The sequence below is a fragment of the Etheostoma cragini genome, chromosome 10, assembly GCF_013103735.1.
Source record: "Etheostoma cragini isolate CJK2018 chromosome 10, CSU_Ecrag_1.0, whole genome shotgun sequence".
Lineage (NCBI taxonomy): Eukaryota > Metazoa > Chordata > Actinopteri > Perciformes > Percidae > Etheostoma > Etheostoma cragini.
Genome location: NC_048416.1, coordinates 23,748,641 through 23,762,089, shown reverse-complemented (window position 1 = coordinate 23,762,089; position 13,449 = coordinate 23,748,641). Strand labels below are relative to the sequence as shown.

The 13,449-nt window shown below is 38.6% G+C and overlaps 1 protein-coding gene across 6 annotated transcripts in view; it reads left to right on the top strand.

Annotated features, from left to right (window-relative positions):
• si:dkey-237h12.3 (teneurin-3) overlaps positions 1-13,449 on the top strand; it is a 143,887-nt gene that overhangs the window by 117,515 nt on the left and 12,923 nt on the right. For 4 of the 6 annotated variants that reach the window (XM_034883309.1, XM_034883308.1, XM_034883311.1 and 1 more), the window contains 4 exons: positions 4,556-4,805; positions 6,495-6,515; positions 10,338-10,570; positions 12,352-12,506. In XM_034883309.1, the coding sequence (XP_034739200.1) occupies positions 4,556-4,805; positions 6,495-6,515; positions 10,338-10,570; positions 12,352-12,506 (659 nt within the window). The remainder of the gene's footprint in view (positions 1-4,555; positions 4,806-6,494; positions 6,516-10,337; positions 10,571-12,351; positions 12,507-13,449) is intronic. The other 2 variants (XM_034883312.1, XM_034883310.1) reach the window with 1 other exon arrangement.

The window sequence follows — 13,449 nt, the reverse complement described above, 5'->3', positions numbered from 1 at the left end:
AGTGGTGGTCCTCTGCAGCGGCACAGCGGTTTAGCTCCAAACATTTGCTATCGCTCTTTGTTGTCACTCCTGCTTGTTGCACTACTTTTTTCTTTTATCGTTAGTGGCAAAAAGACCAGAGAAAAAAGCTGCCTCCATCTCTCTGCTTCCACTCCAGAGCCTGTCAAACTAGATAAGGCAAATTGCTGGTGTTTGTGCTTTAGTCATGTCCTCTTGCCCCTCCTTTCTTTATTACAAGTGGATATGCCTTCCCCTCAATCTGCAGCTTGTCTCTAGCGAGGCTAACCTAGCTGATTCTAATTGGACGCAGCCAGAGTTCAGCATCTCAGTATCTTGGAGTGTGCTTACTGTACAGCTCACGCACATGCTGCATTTGAAGCACTGAGAGGTTTCCTGCCCACTTTTAGCCTCTATTATGGTGGATCAGTGAGAGCCTGGGTGGTATACTGTATTAGAGAATGACACAGTGCAAAGGAGAACAAAGAAGGACAGGGCGCAATTAAGACACACTCCTGCTCCTCCCCTACCAATCTCTGTACTCTCTATGTGTCACCAAGGTGACATTGCTCAAGGCGCTCCAGTTTTTTTTTTTTTTTATCAGGTATGGAGGCTCGGCTTTGCATTTGTACCATTAATCATCTTGGAAGCTGTGATGTCGGCCTTAAAGCATTAATCCCAACTACATAACTCAAATTAACCTTTTATCAAACAAAGGATTTCCGTCTGTAATGGTTCTCAGAAAGGAATCAATTGAAGAAACTGAGAGTATTCAGAATAATGGTCTAATAGATTGAGACAGCATAGTGAGAAATTATTTTCTTTTTATATTGCACAGGGGTTAGGCACAGTATGTAAATAAAGCAGAGCAATATAAATTGCCTCTCCTTGCTGGAATATTTCCAAACACATTTAATATGAAAATATATATTTTGTCTGTTGTTTATATTTTTCTATACATTTTTCATCGCAATGTCGGTATACCAGCAGCGTTACAGCAATCTTTACATTTGGACACTTTATGTTTACTTCCTTACATGTCATGTTCATTTTGCTCTAAAGTTCTACATGTAGTTTATGTAATCCGAGCTTCTCTGTTCTATGCTTTATTAGCCAGTCCGGCTGTGCGTGCATGTGCCCCTAAAACTATTGGTCTGTTAAAGCCATGTTGAGGCAATCCCAGCCCACCATGTTTTTAAATGTATTTATTTTTATTTCAAGTACAGAACTCCCACAGTAGTATATAAAAATACGCTTTCATATAGACTAATTATGTATTGAATTAGCAGAAAACATGCTATATAGTTATTTAGATATAAAATAATTACATACATGTATGTCAGGATAGAAGATTTGGGCCATATCACCAAGCCCGACTCGCATTCGCAACCATTTATTTTAATACACATCTATACTGTATTTTGGATTGTTTTCAATATCTTTCATTATTGGTATAAGTAGTTGGCAAATGATATGTTATGTCAGAGTCTAAATGTTGCTGAGTGTTAAATATTGTGGTAAAAGCTGCATGGCATGCAGTTCCATACATTTTGCTTGCTTAATGGAGCAGCATTGGAGTGATCCTGGATTAAAAGAGACAACAGATTCTCAGACTTTCTAAAAGTTCTCTCCAAAACTCAAACACGCCTCCACACATTCATTAATACTAATCAATGAGCAAACACACATCCCTTATGGTTGATCTATTCAGCTGCCATACTTTGACTCGAAAGTCTCCTCTGCAAAATCTGTTGAGGATTCACTAGTTAGTAGTCTCTGCAGAAAAACAGAACTTTGCCAAATTGTATTTCTGCTCGTCTCACATAACCACAGTAGCTGTATCTTAGGTATGAGATGTGTTTTATTTACAGTTTTATAGGTTTCACACCAAACCCTACTTCAAAATCAGAACAGAGTGGAATAAAAGTGAGAAATATTTATAGAAACACTGAATGACTGCAAAGCCATTTTAGGCCGGACACTGTGGGAGTCCCCCTCTTCAGCCTGAGGCACCGGGTAGTCAGAAGCCAAATTCCCATCAGTGCAGCACTCCAGCTGAGGCATCACAAGCTTGATCCTTGCAACAATCATCAGCAGTAATGTGTCATGACCAAGTGTCCTTGAGGGAAGAAAACTAAACCTTTTATCTCCTCACTCACTCTAAGTTGAGAGCAGCAAAACTTGTTTGCATGATACAGATAAAAGTGACAGAGTATACTGTCCATACTAAGTGTGGCGTCATCGTGGGAGGTAGTTGATGATTGATTAGTGTATTTAATCCATTCCATTACGCTGTGTAATAGCCTATGGTAAGACTTGTGTGTACAGTAAACTGTGATGGAAGTGTAAATAGAGAAGACAGCAGCGGCTTGCCAAAATGACCTGAGCAGTAAATGTTTTCTTTTTTTCTTTTTAAGCTGAACGTCAGCCAAACAACTAGACTGCCGTACTTCTGCAACTGATCCATGTCCTACACACTGCATTAGGCTCCCGGATATTAGAAACGTCTTTGTCTTCCCAGAGAATGTTAAGGAGCTATTACCCAAAGGGACATTCAAATTCCAGTCAGATTACATAGTGTATTTGTTATTGGTAGCTATGTTTCTGGGTGCAGCGTCAACCTTTCAGCTCAGTTAGAGTTTCCATCCCGCTGCGTGTTTCATTCAGTGAGCAGTAACATGGATCACAGTTCAATTAAAGTCCCAAGGTCATGCATTTGATGGCGTCACGCATAAAGCAGTCCCCGGACCTATTTGTCTTTGTTAGAGGCTCATGTATAAAGCTCTTGATACAAAAAACGAATTGGTCAGATCGTCCTGTCAAGAGTCTCGCCAGAGCGTGCCTTCATTTGAATTCGGCCTTCAATCAATTAAATCAGTGAAAGGAACTAATCAGCGAAGGGACAAGCAGTGGAGTCGCATGCCCGATTTCACATACATTGAGGGTTACGATGGCTTACAGGATAACGCTGTGGGATAACAATATTATGTGGCCATTCATTGGTGTCATAGATTCACTAATTAGGACAGAGGCAGTGTGAATTCAAATCCAATTCAAAGTTGTTGGATGTGAATAATTAAGTGCTTCCAGCATACACTTTTCCTTTGATGTGTTTTTCCTCTGAAGAGAGTCCCCCTATATCAGTACCCCCCTCCCCTCCAAAAAAGCTAGTTATATCTGCCTCTTATTAAAATATTAATCTGTATTGAGTCACCAAATTTGTTGAGTCCTCAGTGAAATTTAACATTATTAGGATGAATTACACGGCACTGTAGTTATGTTTACCACCTCTCTGTGACTTGGGGAAGAGAGGCTCCCTGGCAAGTTAAAAGAACATTATTTTGCATAAAAGCTACTTTTCAAAGTTTTCAAAAACCCACTGAATTGGTTCTATGATCATGCAAGGGACTGAAGTATTAGTTTATTACTGCCTGTGTGCTGCGCCCGTTCCACTACTCTATTTAAAGCTAATCTTTACTCATACACACACACACAAAATACTTTTAACCATTACTTTTTAACTTTAACGATAAATATTTTAGCCATGTGTCCTTAAGACAAACTAAAAGGCCTTTCACATAAATGTCAATAAATATAACATATGATAATAAGAAGCTGCCGTAGGTGTCCTGTATATAATAAAAATGAACAGAATGTTGGGTTATGGTGGGGTAAAAATGATTACGCTTACCTTAACTTGTGGAATATACTACACATTTATCATGTTTTAGTTATTATAATCTATACAGTAGTAGTATATAGCATTAAAACGTAGTTTCTAGTTACTGTAGATCCAAATTTCTGTTTTCAGATTTATGAAATGGCATTTAGATTACAATAATTAGTCAGCCACTGTGTTCATTACGAGCCAAAGTGAATTAAAGGCCATAATTTATTGTTGCTTATTAAGCTCAATAATACAAATAAATATTTACTTTTTTTCATTTTCAAGCAATTAGTTTCGCTATATATTTGAGAAATCACATAAAAAATATTTTACATTCATAGATATATTATTGTAATAATTAAAACAGGTTAGGCTTTTGTTTTTTGTCGTTGACATTTTGTAAAATACTTTTATTTGCTCTCTTGCCATTGTTCATTGAGGAGATCTATACTAGTTATAAGTGTTACAAATGGAGCTAGAACCAGGAGGCTTTTGGCTTAGTTTAGCATAAAGACTGGAAGCAGAGGGATAGACACAGTTATGGCACAATACTTTATATTAAAGCAAAACTCTTTTTTTCATCTGTTTGTGTACGAATTAAACAAGCGAACACAATATTAATTAGGTAGGTATAGTTGTCTCATCTTCAGTAGCTCTGGGAAAAAAAACAAGTGTTTCCCAAAACTATTTATTTAATGTGTGAAATGTTTATTGTGAGTATGCATGTATTTTTCTTTAAATGTCTTTGGCCAGGCCAGTTTAAAAAAAAAGACGAATAACTAGAGACTTACCGGTTAAAATAAAGATACATAATAGGTCCAGTATCTGCTACCAGTGTTAACCACAAATAATGCTTTCATACCTGCAAATAACTGCAGTGTTATTTCCTAGGCATTCTTTACAAGGGCAGCGGAGAGAACCAGTTCCTCTCTCTCCAGCCCCCTGTGATCTCCACTGTAATGGGGAACGGGCGGCGCAGAAGCATCTCGTGTCCCAGCTGTAATGGGCAGGCCCAAGGCAACAAGCTGTTGGCCCCAGTGGCTCTGGCGTGGGGCATCGATGGAAGTCTGTACGTCGGAGATTTCAACTACATCCGACGGATCTACCCATCGGGCAATGTCACAAGTATCATGGAGCTCAGGTAAGATAGAGGCCTCGTCGTTGGGATTTGTTCAGGAAAAGCGTGCTGCACCTAGTTTTGTACCTCTGTCCCTTCATCAAATAGTAGACATTACAAGGTTAAAGCATTAACTTTCGCTTTTCTATGAAGGTGGGACAAAAGATAACACTTCATTAAAGAGTTTTGTCTTATCAACACTATAGTTTTTATGTATTACATTGATTTTTACATATTTCTTTCAACTCCAGTTCAACAAGAGCAAACAAAAACATGCAACATGCTGTACCTGACCCCAATTTTTTTTTTTATACAGACAGTTAAAGTTAGATCCCACATTACATCTCTACATTTAGTCTCCAGTGGAGAGGGAAACTAAAATGGCATGGTCGACACATATTTCCCCTACCAATAGAAATCTGAACTACTTTCCCTATCCATCTACATAATTAGGAAAGACATCCTGTCTTCAGTGTGTAATTGGGATGATTTACGCCCTCATGCCAAGTTGGCTTCTCTCTGCAATGACTCGGATTTGGCCAGTTGGCTTGTTACAAAGTGGCAGATGTTGATTAAATGTACATTGAGACATCATCATGCATGAGACAAATACATGACAGTCATATGAAAACTGCCTTAAAAGGGCATGAGTCACCACACCGTTGGCGGGTAGCTGTACATCAAGTTAGCGTTCAGATTAAAAAGACCAAACATGACAATCTAAGAGGTGAAGGCATTGAAAAACATTCCTCTCTACCTCAGCAACCTGCCGATGTACCTGGGCAGTGATCAGTTCTCACTACATTATGAATGGGAAGCAATGTGCTGCTGTAAAGGACCATGCATGCTCAGCAACCCTTTCCTGGATAAATAATGGTTTAACAAATAGTTTGTGTCTCCAAGCAACCCTTTTACTCTGTTTACATAGAGAACAACACAAAACACTACTCTGAAAAACCTGTTGTGTTGGTTAAATCAAATTCAGTGTGACATGAAATACACACTAAGGACAACTTTTAGTTCACATTAGAAGGCAGCTCCAGTGTAGATTAAAACCAGTACGGGGGGGGGGGGGAAGTACATTTTTCTTCAACCAGATCTTCATTGTTTGCAGAATATCTGTTTTTTATGCTAGTCTCTCCCAAACATTTAAACACAAAGTGGTGTCAGTGTTTGGTATGTCTGATGCATGCTTGTTGTATAAAGCTCCAAATGCTCCATATGGGACTCCCTGAACATCTTTCAAATGTTTTTAGTGTAAAGTCTGTATTTATATCCGAGCTTCAGTGGCCAATGTAACAAGTGGTAGAATCAATATTTAAATATGAGTGGCCAACTATAAAAAATGTATGCAGATAGGAGTAGATATTTTTGCCAACGGATTGTCATTGTCTAACTTTTTCTAGTAGCTGTGTTGATTCTTCAAGGGGATACTATAATTTCCCATTTTATTGGGATCAACAAATATCTATCTATCTATCTATCTATCTATCTATCTATCTATCATCTTTGACTTTCTTAGATTCAGCTGCTTGTTTTTCCACACTAGACACTGTCATGAAAGAATGATAGCCTTTTTAAGAGTCATTGCGATGACAAGGAAACTGTCTGATTAGGCAAATAAAGACCTTGAAAATTAGAAGTAAAAGTATCCTTTTAAGACAGAATTAATTATCTTTCCTCTTTTCCTGCTCCCTCTGTACCCTTTCATAGAAATAAAGACTTTAGACACAGGTAGGTGCATTATCTTCCTGCATGTTGCTTTAGTATTCTTTGTACATCCCCATCTGTATCATCCTCTTTATTAGTAGATGGATAATTCTTTCTCTTACAGTCGACTTTAGCACCATGTGTAATTATAACAAACCAATTATAGCTTGATTACATCTACACAAGAGGAAGAGAGAGCACAGTCGGAATTTTGTGCAATGTGACTATTTGCAAAATCACTACAACACACACGCAACCTATTACATATTTTACGTATTTCTAGATATACATATAAAAAGGAAGTTCATGTAAATGTACAATCAACACTTAGTGTAATGCAATCCAATACATTAAAACGCAGCATTAAACACCATTGTGAAGCATATAACTACATTTACTGTGATTGAGTGTAGCAGATGCCCCTTTCCAGAGGGGCATACAACACAACTGCTTTGTATTCATGATTAAGACAACAGCATCAGATCAAGTAAGCTTTGTAAGCCCAACATTATCACCACAAAAGACGAATAAAGCTTTGAGTGCTATCTGACTTGTTATCAGTCACCAGAATAAACTTTGTCATAATTTCCTCCAGGAGTGGTTGACGAAGCACTGATGATATAGAAAAGATGAACCTACTTTGTCATGTCACTGACCCTGGTAACACTTTACCAATAGGTCAGGGTCTACAGTGTATAAGACTGACAGGACACTGGCTTGACACAGTCATGACACATGAACCCTAACTATAACCATAACTTGGCATGACAAAACTGAAGGACACTTACTAAAAGAAGTTTTACGTCATAAACCTTTATGACTGTTTATAATGTTTATAATACGTTCATCACGGTGTGTGTAGATACCTTTGAGTAAAGTGTAACCGACTTATTTATCCTTTTTGTTCATGGACTCTACCTAAAAGGTAACAACATATATTTTATATAGCTCAAGAATTAAAATAAAGCAAAGCGAGGGAGGGATTAAGTCAAAAATAAAACCAAACAGATCTACAAATAGATAATAGCTATACACACACACCTTTTACTTGTACAAATATGTCCATCATGGATAATTGCACTCATATTTGTTATGCACAGATGGTGTGTAGCATTGGACTGGACAATACAAAAAAGATATATGAAAATAATTGCACAGGATACAAGCAGAAAACTGCTAGTATAGTAGGATAGTATGTCATTTTGTAAGTGGTGATAGTCTGAGTGCTGTCGGAACAAAGGACCTTAGGACATTAGCACTCCTTACGCTGTGTGTGTCTGCTACTGAAGGAGCTGCTTAAGGCCCCAGCAGCGTGACGCAGGCGGTGAGAGGTGTTGTTTATGACTAACATCAACTCGGCTCTACTCTTGCGTTGCCAAACCTTCCTCCACAGTGCTGCAAAAGAGGGTCGGCCAGTCCACACAGCATTCTGGGATGGGAGAAATATGTGATCTGGTTTATTGGCATTACTTTAAACTGGAGCCCGACCAATAAAGAAGTTTTACAAATACGAATATTTGGATATTTAAAAATCAAATTAGCCAATATATTGGCCAATATATATTTAAAAAAAAAAATCCAGAAACATGTTAGAAAACATTAACACATTCCCCTAACATTAGTTATTTGTAGTCATTTATGAGTACTCAGCAAAATAATATGAAAATAGTTTCTTTTATTGGCACAACAGAAATAAAGTAAATCATAACATATTAAAGTTCTGATCAATAAAATGTATAAAAATACAAACTTAAGATATGAAACGCTAAGATATGAAAGTCCTTTGAACAAATAACTAAAATCAGTGTTGCCAACAGGGACGTTGTAGAGTGCCCTCTGGTTTTGCCCTTCAGTTTTTATTTTTTAAATATTAATTCATGATTTTATGAATGAATATTTAATATATATATATATATATATAATGTTTTAATCGGCCATTATAAATGCAGATACCGATAGATTGGGACATGCCTAATCGGTCGGGCTGTCGTCTTGGGCGGCGCTAAGGTGCATCTGCCAAAAAGCCCCGGGAAGGAACTTGTTTTGGTGGAACATGTGTATGTAGCTAGCTGTCTGGATTTACCCTGCAGAGATCTGAGGAGCAGTTAACCATAGTCCTCAGAAATCCACCAGAGTTTAAAATGCAAAATGAAAGACATGCGGCGGAATTTCAGGCAGCACCTGAACACTTCGTAAGTTGAATGCTGTGGATAAAGCACAATAAAACATCCTCCTCTCACCCAACTCCTCTATAGAATTATGAGGGCTAGACTGCCAGACAGCCTCTGAACAAGGAGGTGTGCTCCTCTGCAAGCCTGCCTATCACTACCATACATCTGTCTTAATCTTCATAAAGTCATTATTTATTGCCGAGCTGTTATATTGGACTGCATAATGTCATACAGGTGTTTCATTTATTGTGTCCACCCCCTGCAGGTTGACTGTAAAAGAAAGAGTTACTCATGTACATCTTGCTGAATTCTTAATAACAACTTGATGACAGCCACCTATTTTAGGCATTTACTTTGAATCATAATAGCTGTCAAGTTTTATGACTCTATCTTCATCATTTTATAAAGTTGCTTCATTGCCACATTTATTTTGCTGTCACATTATCCCACTTCCAAAGCCAACCAGTATTGACTGAAGTACCATTAAGCTGGAGTACAACCAGAGAAGCCATGTTTATGACTGCACTGTAAAGCAAGCTATTTTTCATTTTAACTGCCTCTGTTTTTAGCTCTTTAATGACACTTAAGCACCTGCCATGTATCAACTCTGCCCTAATAGAAAAGGTTAATGCAATAGTTTTTCAGTGTTTTGAATCTGTTTACAAGGACTGCTACGGAAAGTGATCATTTTAATTGGCTTTCTACAAGTCTAAATATCAGTTAGTCATGTGCTGTGAAACCTTTTGATTCCTAATCCTTGACACAGTTGCTCTCTGAATCATGGATCCATTATGAGTCAGTAAAAAGAACGCAAATAAACAGAAACAGATGCAATGCCATTAGTCGTTGCACTTTGTTAACATAAGCCAGTCATTTCTGTAGTTTCCAAAGGCTTTTCCCCACAGGGGAGTGGTAACACATTAAATCATCTGGCACAGCAGTTGTCATTTCTGCTGTATAAACTGGAAGGCCCACTGCAACGGTATTCTGTCCAATTTTGTTTGAGGTCCATATTTTCAACCTTCTCTGTCTTTTATTTTTCATTCACAAAGGCTCTCCTCTTTTGTGTTCTGTTATGGAAATTATTCATAACATTAAAAATGGACCTGTTTTTAAATTGATAAGAAGGTTGACATTTTAGGCTGCAACTGGACTGCAAAACAAGTTCCACTTAATTAGCCATTCACTGTGTTTTAGAAAATACCTTAAATGCTAGAAGCTAACCTGATTAAACATTGGAATTAACCTTCTGTTACCTCCTTATTGCAATTAAAAAATGCACAAGTCTGAGGAAGGTTCTCTTATTCCATTAGACTTAAAAGAATGGATGTATGCAGGACTTGCTTTTAGTATTTTACCAATACACATTTCTAAATTCCCACCCAAATATCTAAAAATAATGGAATCAATATTATTCTTGACTCTAAATGTTTAATTCATAAGGAAAATCAGGCAACATTTCATCAGGGGTCAGTTGAGGTTTACATGTTGTTTCATGCATCTTACAGACATTACAGAGTTAGATCCCATTAGGGGTAAATTAACACCATTACAGTAAAGGGCTACTGGTATTTGGCTGCAATATAAGACAGGGGCATTTAAAGAAAAACACTCGGTGCCTGCTAAGTGAAAGTAAAGTATATTGTAAATGACTGAGTTATTGTCTTGAACGCAGTAACAACCCAGCACACCGGTACTACCTGGCAACTGATCCAGTAAGCGGCCAGCTGTACGTGTCGGACACAAACTCCCGGAGGATCTACAAACCCAAAACCTTAACCGGGACAAAGGAACTGCAGTCAAACGCAGAGGTGGTGGCAGGGACTGGGGAGCACTGTCTGCCCTTTGACGAGAACCACTGTGGCGATGGAGGCAAAGCTCCCGAGGCCTCTCTCACGGGACCCAAAGGTATCGTTTAAAACTAATGAAGATGTTCTACTCAAATGGAGAGGCGGGACACAGTGATGGGGTTCTCAGTCAGCAGTGGCAAGTGCTACATTTTAATGTATGTGTTCCATTTGGTTCTGTGCCAGCTCTGGTCTAACTGATTGATTTTAATGGATGAATTGTGATGTGGGTCATGCAAAAGTAAACAGGACTGTTAAGTTAAAAAAAAAAAAAACACTAAAAATACGTAAGCTTTGTAAATTAGGGCGTTGAATTGGCATTGTATTGTTATTTTAACTTCCAGAAATATGAAGCTTTTTGTGCATAATTAGATATTCTGGTAAATATCCCTTAAAATGTTTAGCTCATCCTTCAAAGTTATTTTTTCAAACAGCTACTGTAGAAGTAAAGTCTCTAGTCCTTTAAAAGTCAAACTAACAGCTATCTACAAGTTGATACCCTCTATGCACAACCTTTTTTTCCACATTCAAATAGCACATGGCCATTTTTGCCATTTGTAGTTGGATTGCTCACTTTTCCATAACTTCTTCTGGATGAAAAGGCTGAGATGAATTGTTTTTGCGCTAGTTGTTGCCCGCTCTGAATGCCAACTGCAATAGCTCAGCTTCCGCTGGGTGATAAAGACTTGAGTGAAGGCAATCTGAGGGAGCAACTCTAATGATGGAGTGGGCGGAAGCCGAGACCAGAGAAGAAACGGCAGATGGCTCCATTTTCTTCTCTCCTCTCAGACATTTGGTGAACTCTGCTCAAATGTGACACTTTTCATTTGTCTGCGAATCTCAGACTGTCAAATAGCCAGCTCCCAAGGATTCACCGTTAGCTCCCTCAACTCGTAAATGTTTTAGTAGAAAGCAATCTTGTGCAGACCTAGCCACAGGTCAAACCAAACCACTCACCTTCATAGAAGCTTTTATAGACTTCATTAAAAAAGAAATCACACTCTGGGGTTAAAGCGTATTTAAAACATTTTAAATCCTTCGGATACTATACAACAGTCTTCCACTTGACAAATATGGTCCTGAGATCAGTGGCTCTTAGTTGTTAGAATCAAACCCAAAACTGTGTTTAAGCCAATGTGGAAAATGAAAATAGTATCCCTTCATGTGAGGTATGATTGAATTCCCATAGGCACTGGTCTCTATTAAGCAGCACGGTGACGCAGAGAGCGATGTGGAGGCTGGCGTGGCTCACTAATGCATTTTCCCAGTTTGGGACAAATGATTATTGCAACTCCACACTGGCTTGGCTGCAAGTTACAACTCTGAGCTGACACTCAATCACTGAGACAACTTAGTCTACAGTTTTCACCATGGCAACTGCCTGTCTTTCACCACTTTTCATCTAAAATTGGCCAAAGCTGTCATTTCCGTTCCCTCACTCATTCATTTCTCAAATGGTGTGCAGATTGTTGATGATTGCCAATGTCAAGAAAACTTCCAAACGCACAATTCACTGACACTCGCCGTCCGGAGGTCTTTTTTAGAGAGGAGGGTTACAAGGCGTGGCAAGTGCATATATACAGTATGAATACAGCCTTTCCCACTTCTGCCTGAGAAATTATTTAAAACCAGAAAACCAGCCCTTGAATTATTGATGGCTGTGCTTTTTGCAGTGACCTGAATAATGGGAAGGCAAGCTTGACACATGTAGCCATCGTGTTTTGTTCACTCAGTCATGCAAGCAGAGATGCCGCATATCTGCTTGTTTTCCTGTTATCACAAGTTTTTTTTTCCCTCTCTCTTCTTTTCTTCTTTTTGCCTACTCTTACCTGATGTCGACAGGCATTGCTGTGGGCAAGAATGGCCTGATATATTTTGTTGATGGCACCACAATCAGGAAGGTGGACCAGAACGGCATCATTTCCACTTTCCTTGGTTCCAACGACCTGACATCAGCTCGACCTCTGACCTGTGACAACAGCATGGACATCAATCAGGTGGCTTATACACAAATGTGTCAGACAGTTGTTAACTCTGCTTGTATGCTCACACAGAGCATGTCACAGCGCCCCCCTGCCCCCACCCCTCTAACCCTCTTTCAGTTTGCTCACACATGAGTCATCATTATAAATATAAATATATATAAATATTACATAAGCAGTATAACTCATCTTTTCATGAATGATAATCTTTATAGGCAACTGGCTTTTGAGTGAGAGAAGGACATGCAGGGCCTTTTTTTTCTTTCCTCATCATATATTATTATTACCAGTTCCCAAACTAGGTAGAAAAGCGGTTTTGCATGCTACTCCCTCTGACTGACAATTACATTTAATATTGCAAGACTCTTTCTGAGAATTTAAATCACTGCTGCAGAAACTGTACTCCCCCTTTCTGTCTGCTATTTGAGAGAACTACAAAGTACTATGGGAAGATTTATGGTTTTATAATCTCTCTTGGCCAGGACACTGTAAAAAAATATTGCAATCTCTTTGAGGAATTCCTGGTGTAGTACACGTTAAATATAAAGTAGGCATCTAACTGACAGATCTTCTCCTTAGAAACACACAGGGACATTAGTGGAATAATCTTCAATTGCTTACACTATACACTATAAGGTGCTCGGTTTTATTTGCTCTCAACTTGACAAGAGCAGGGCTTTTTTTCTGAAACGAAAATATATGCTCGGAGGAGGATGTGGTGTAGACAGGATCTGGAGAGATAAAGTGTTTATTGAGGAGACGAGTTTTCAGGTCACAGCAGATGATATGTAGAGAAGTCTAATTACTTAGTTTGGGGGGCTTGTTTTGATGTGGCTGGAGCTGAATTAGTGTTCAGTGCTCCACTAGAAATAATCAGGATTGAGTACACTTACACTATACGCGGTAATGAAGCAGCTTTCCGCACATAAAACCTTCTCTGCAACAGCACCTGAAGACG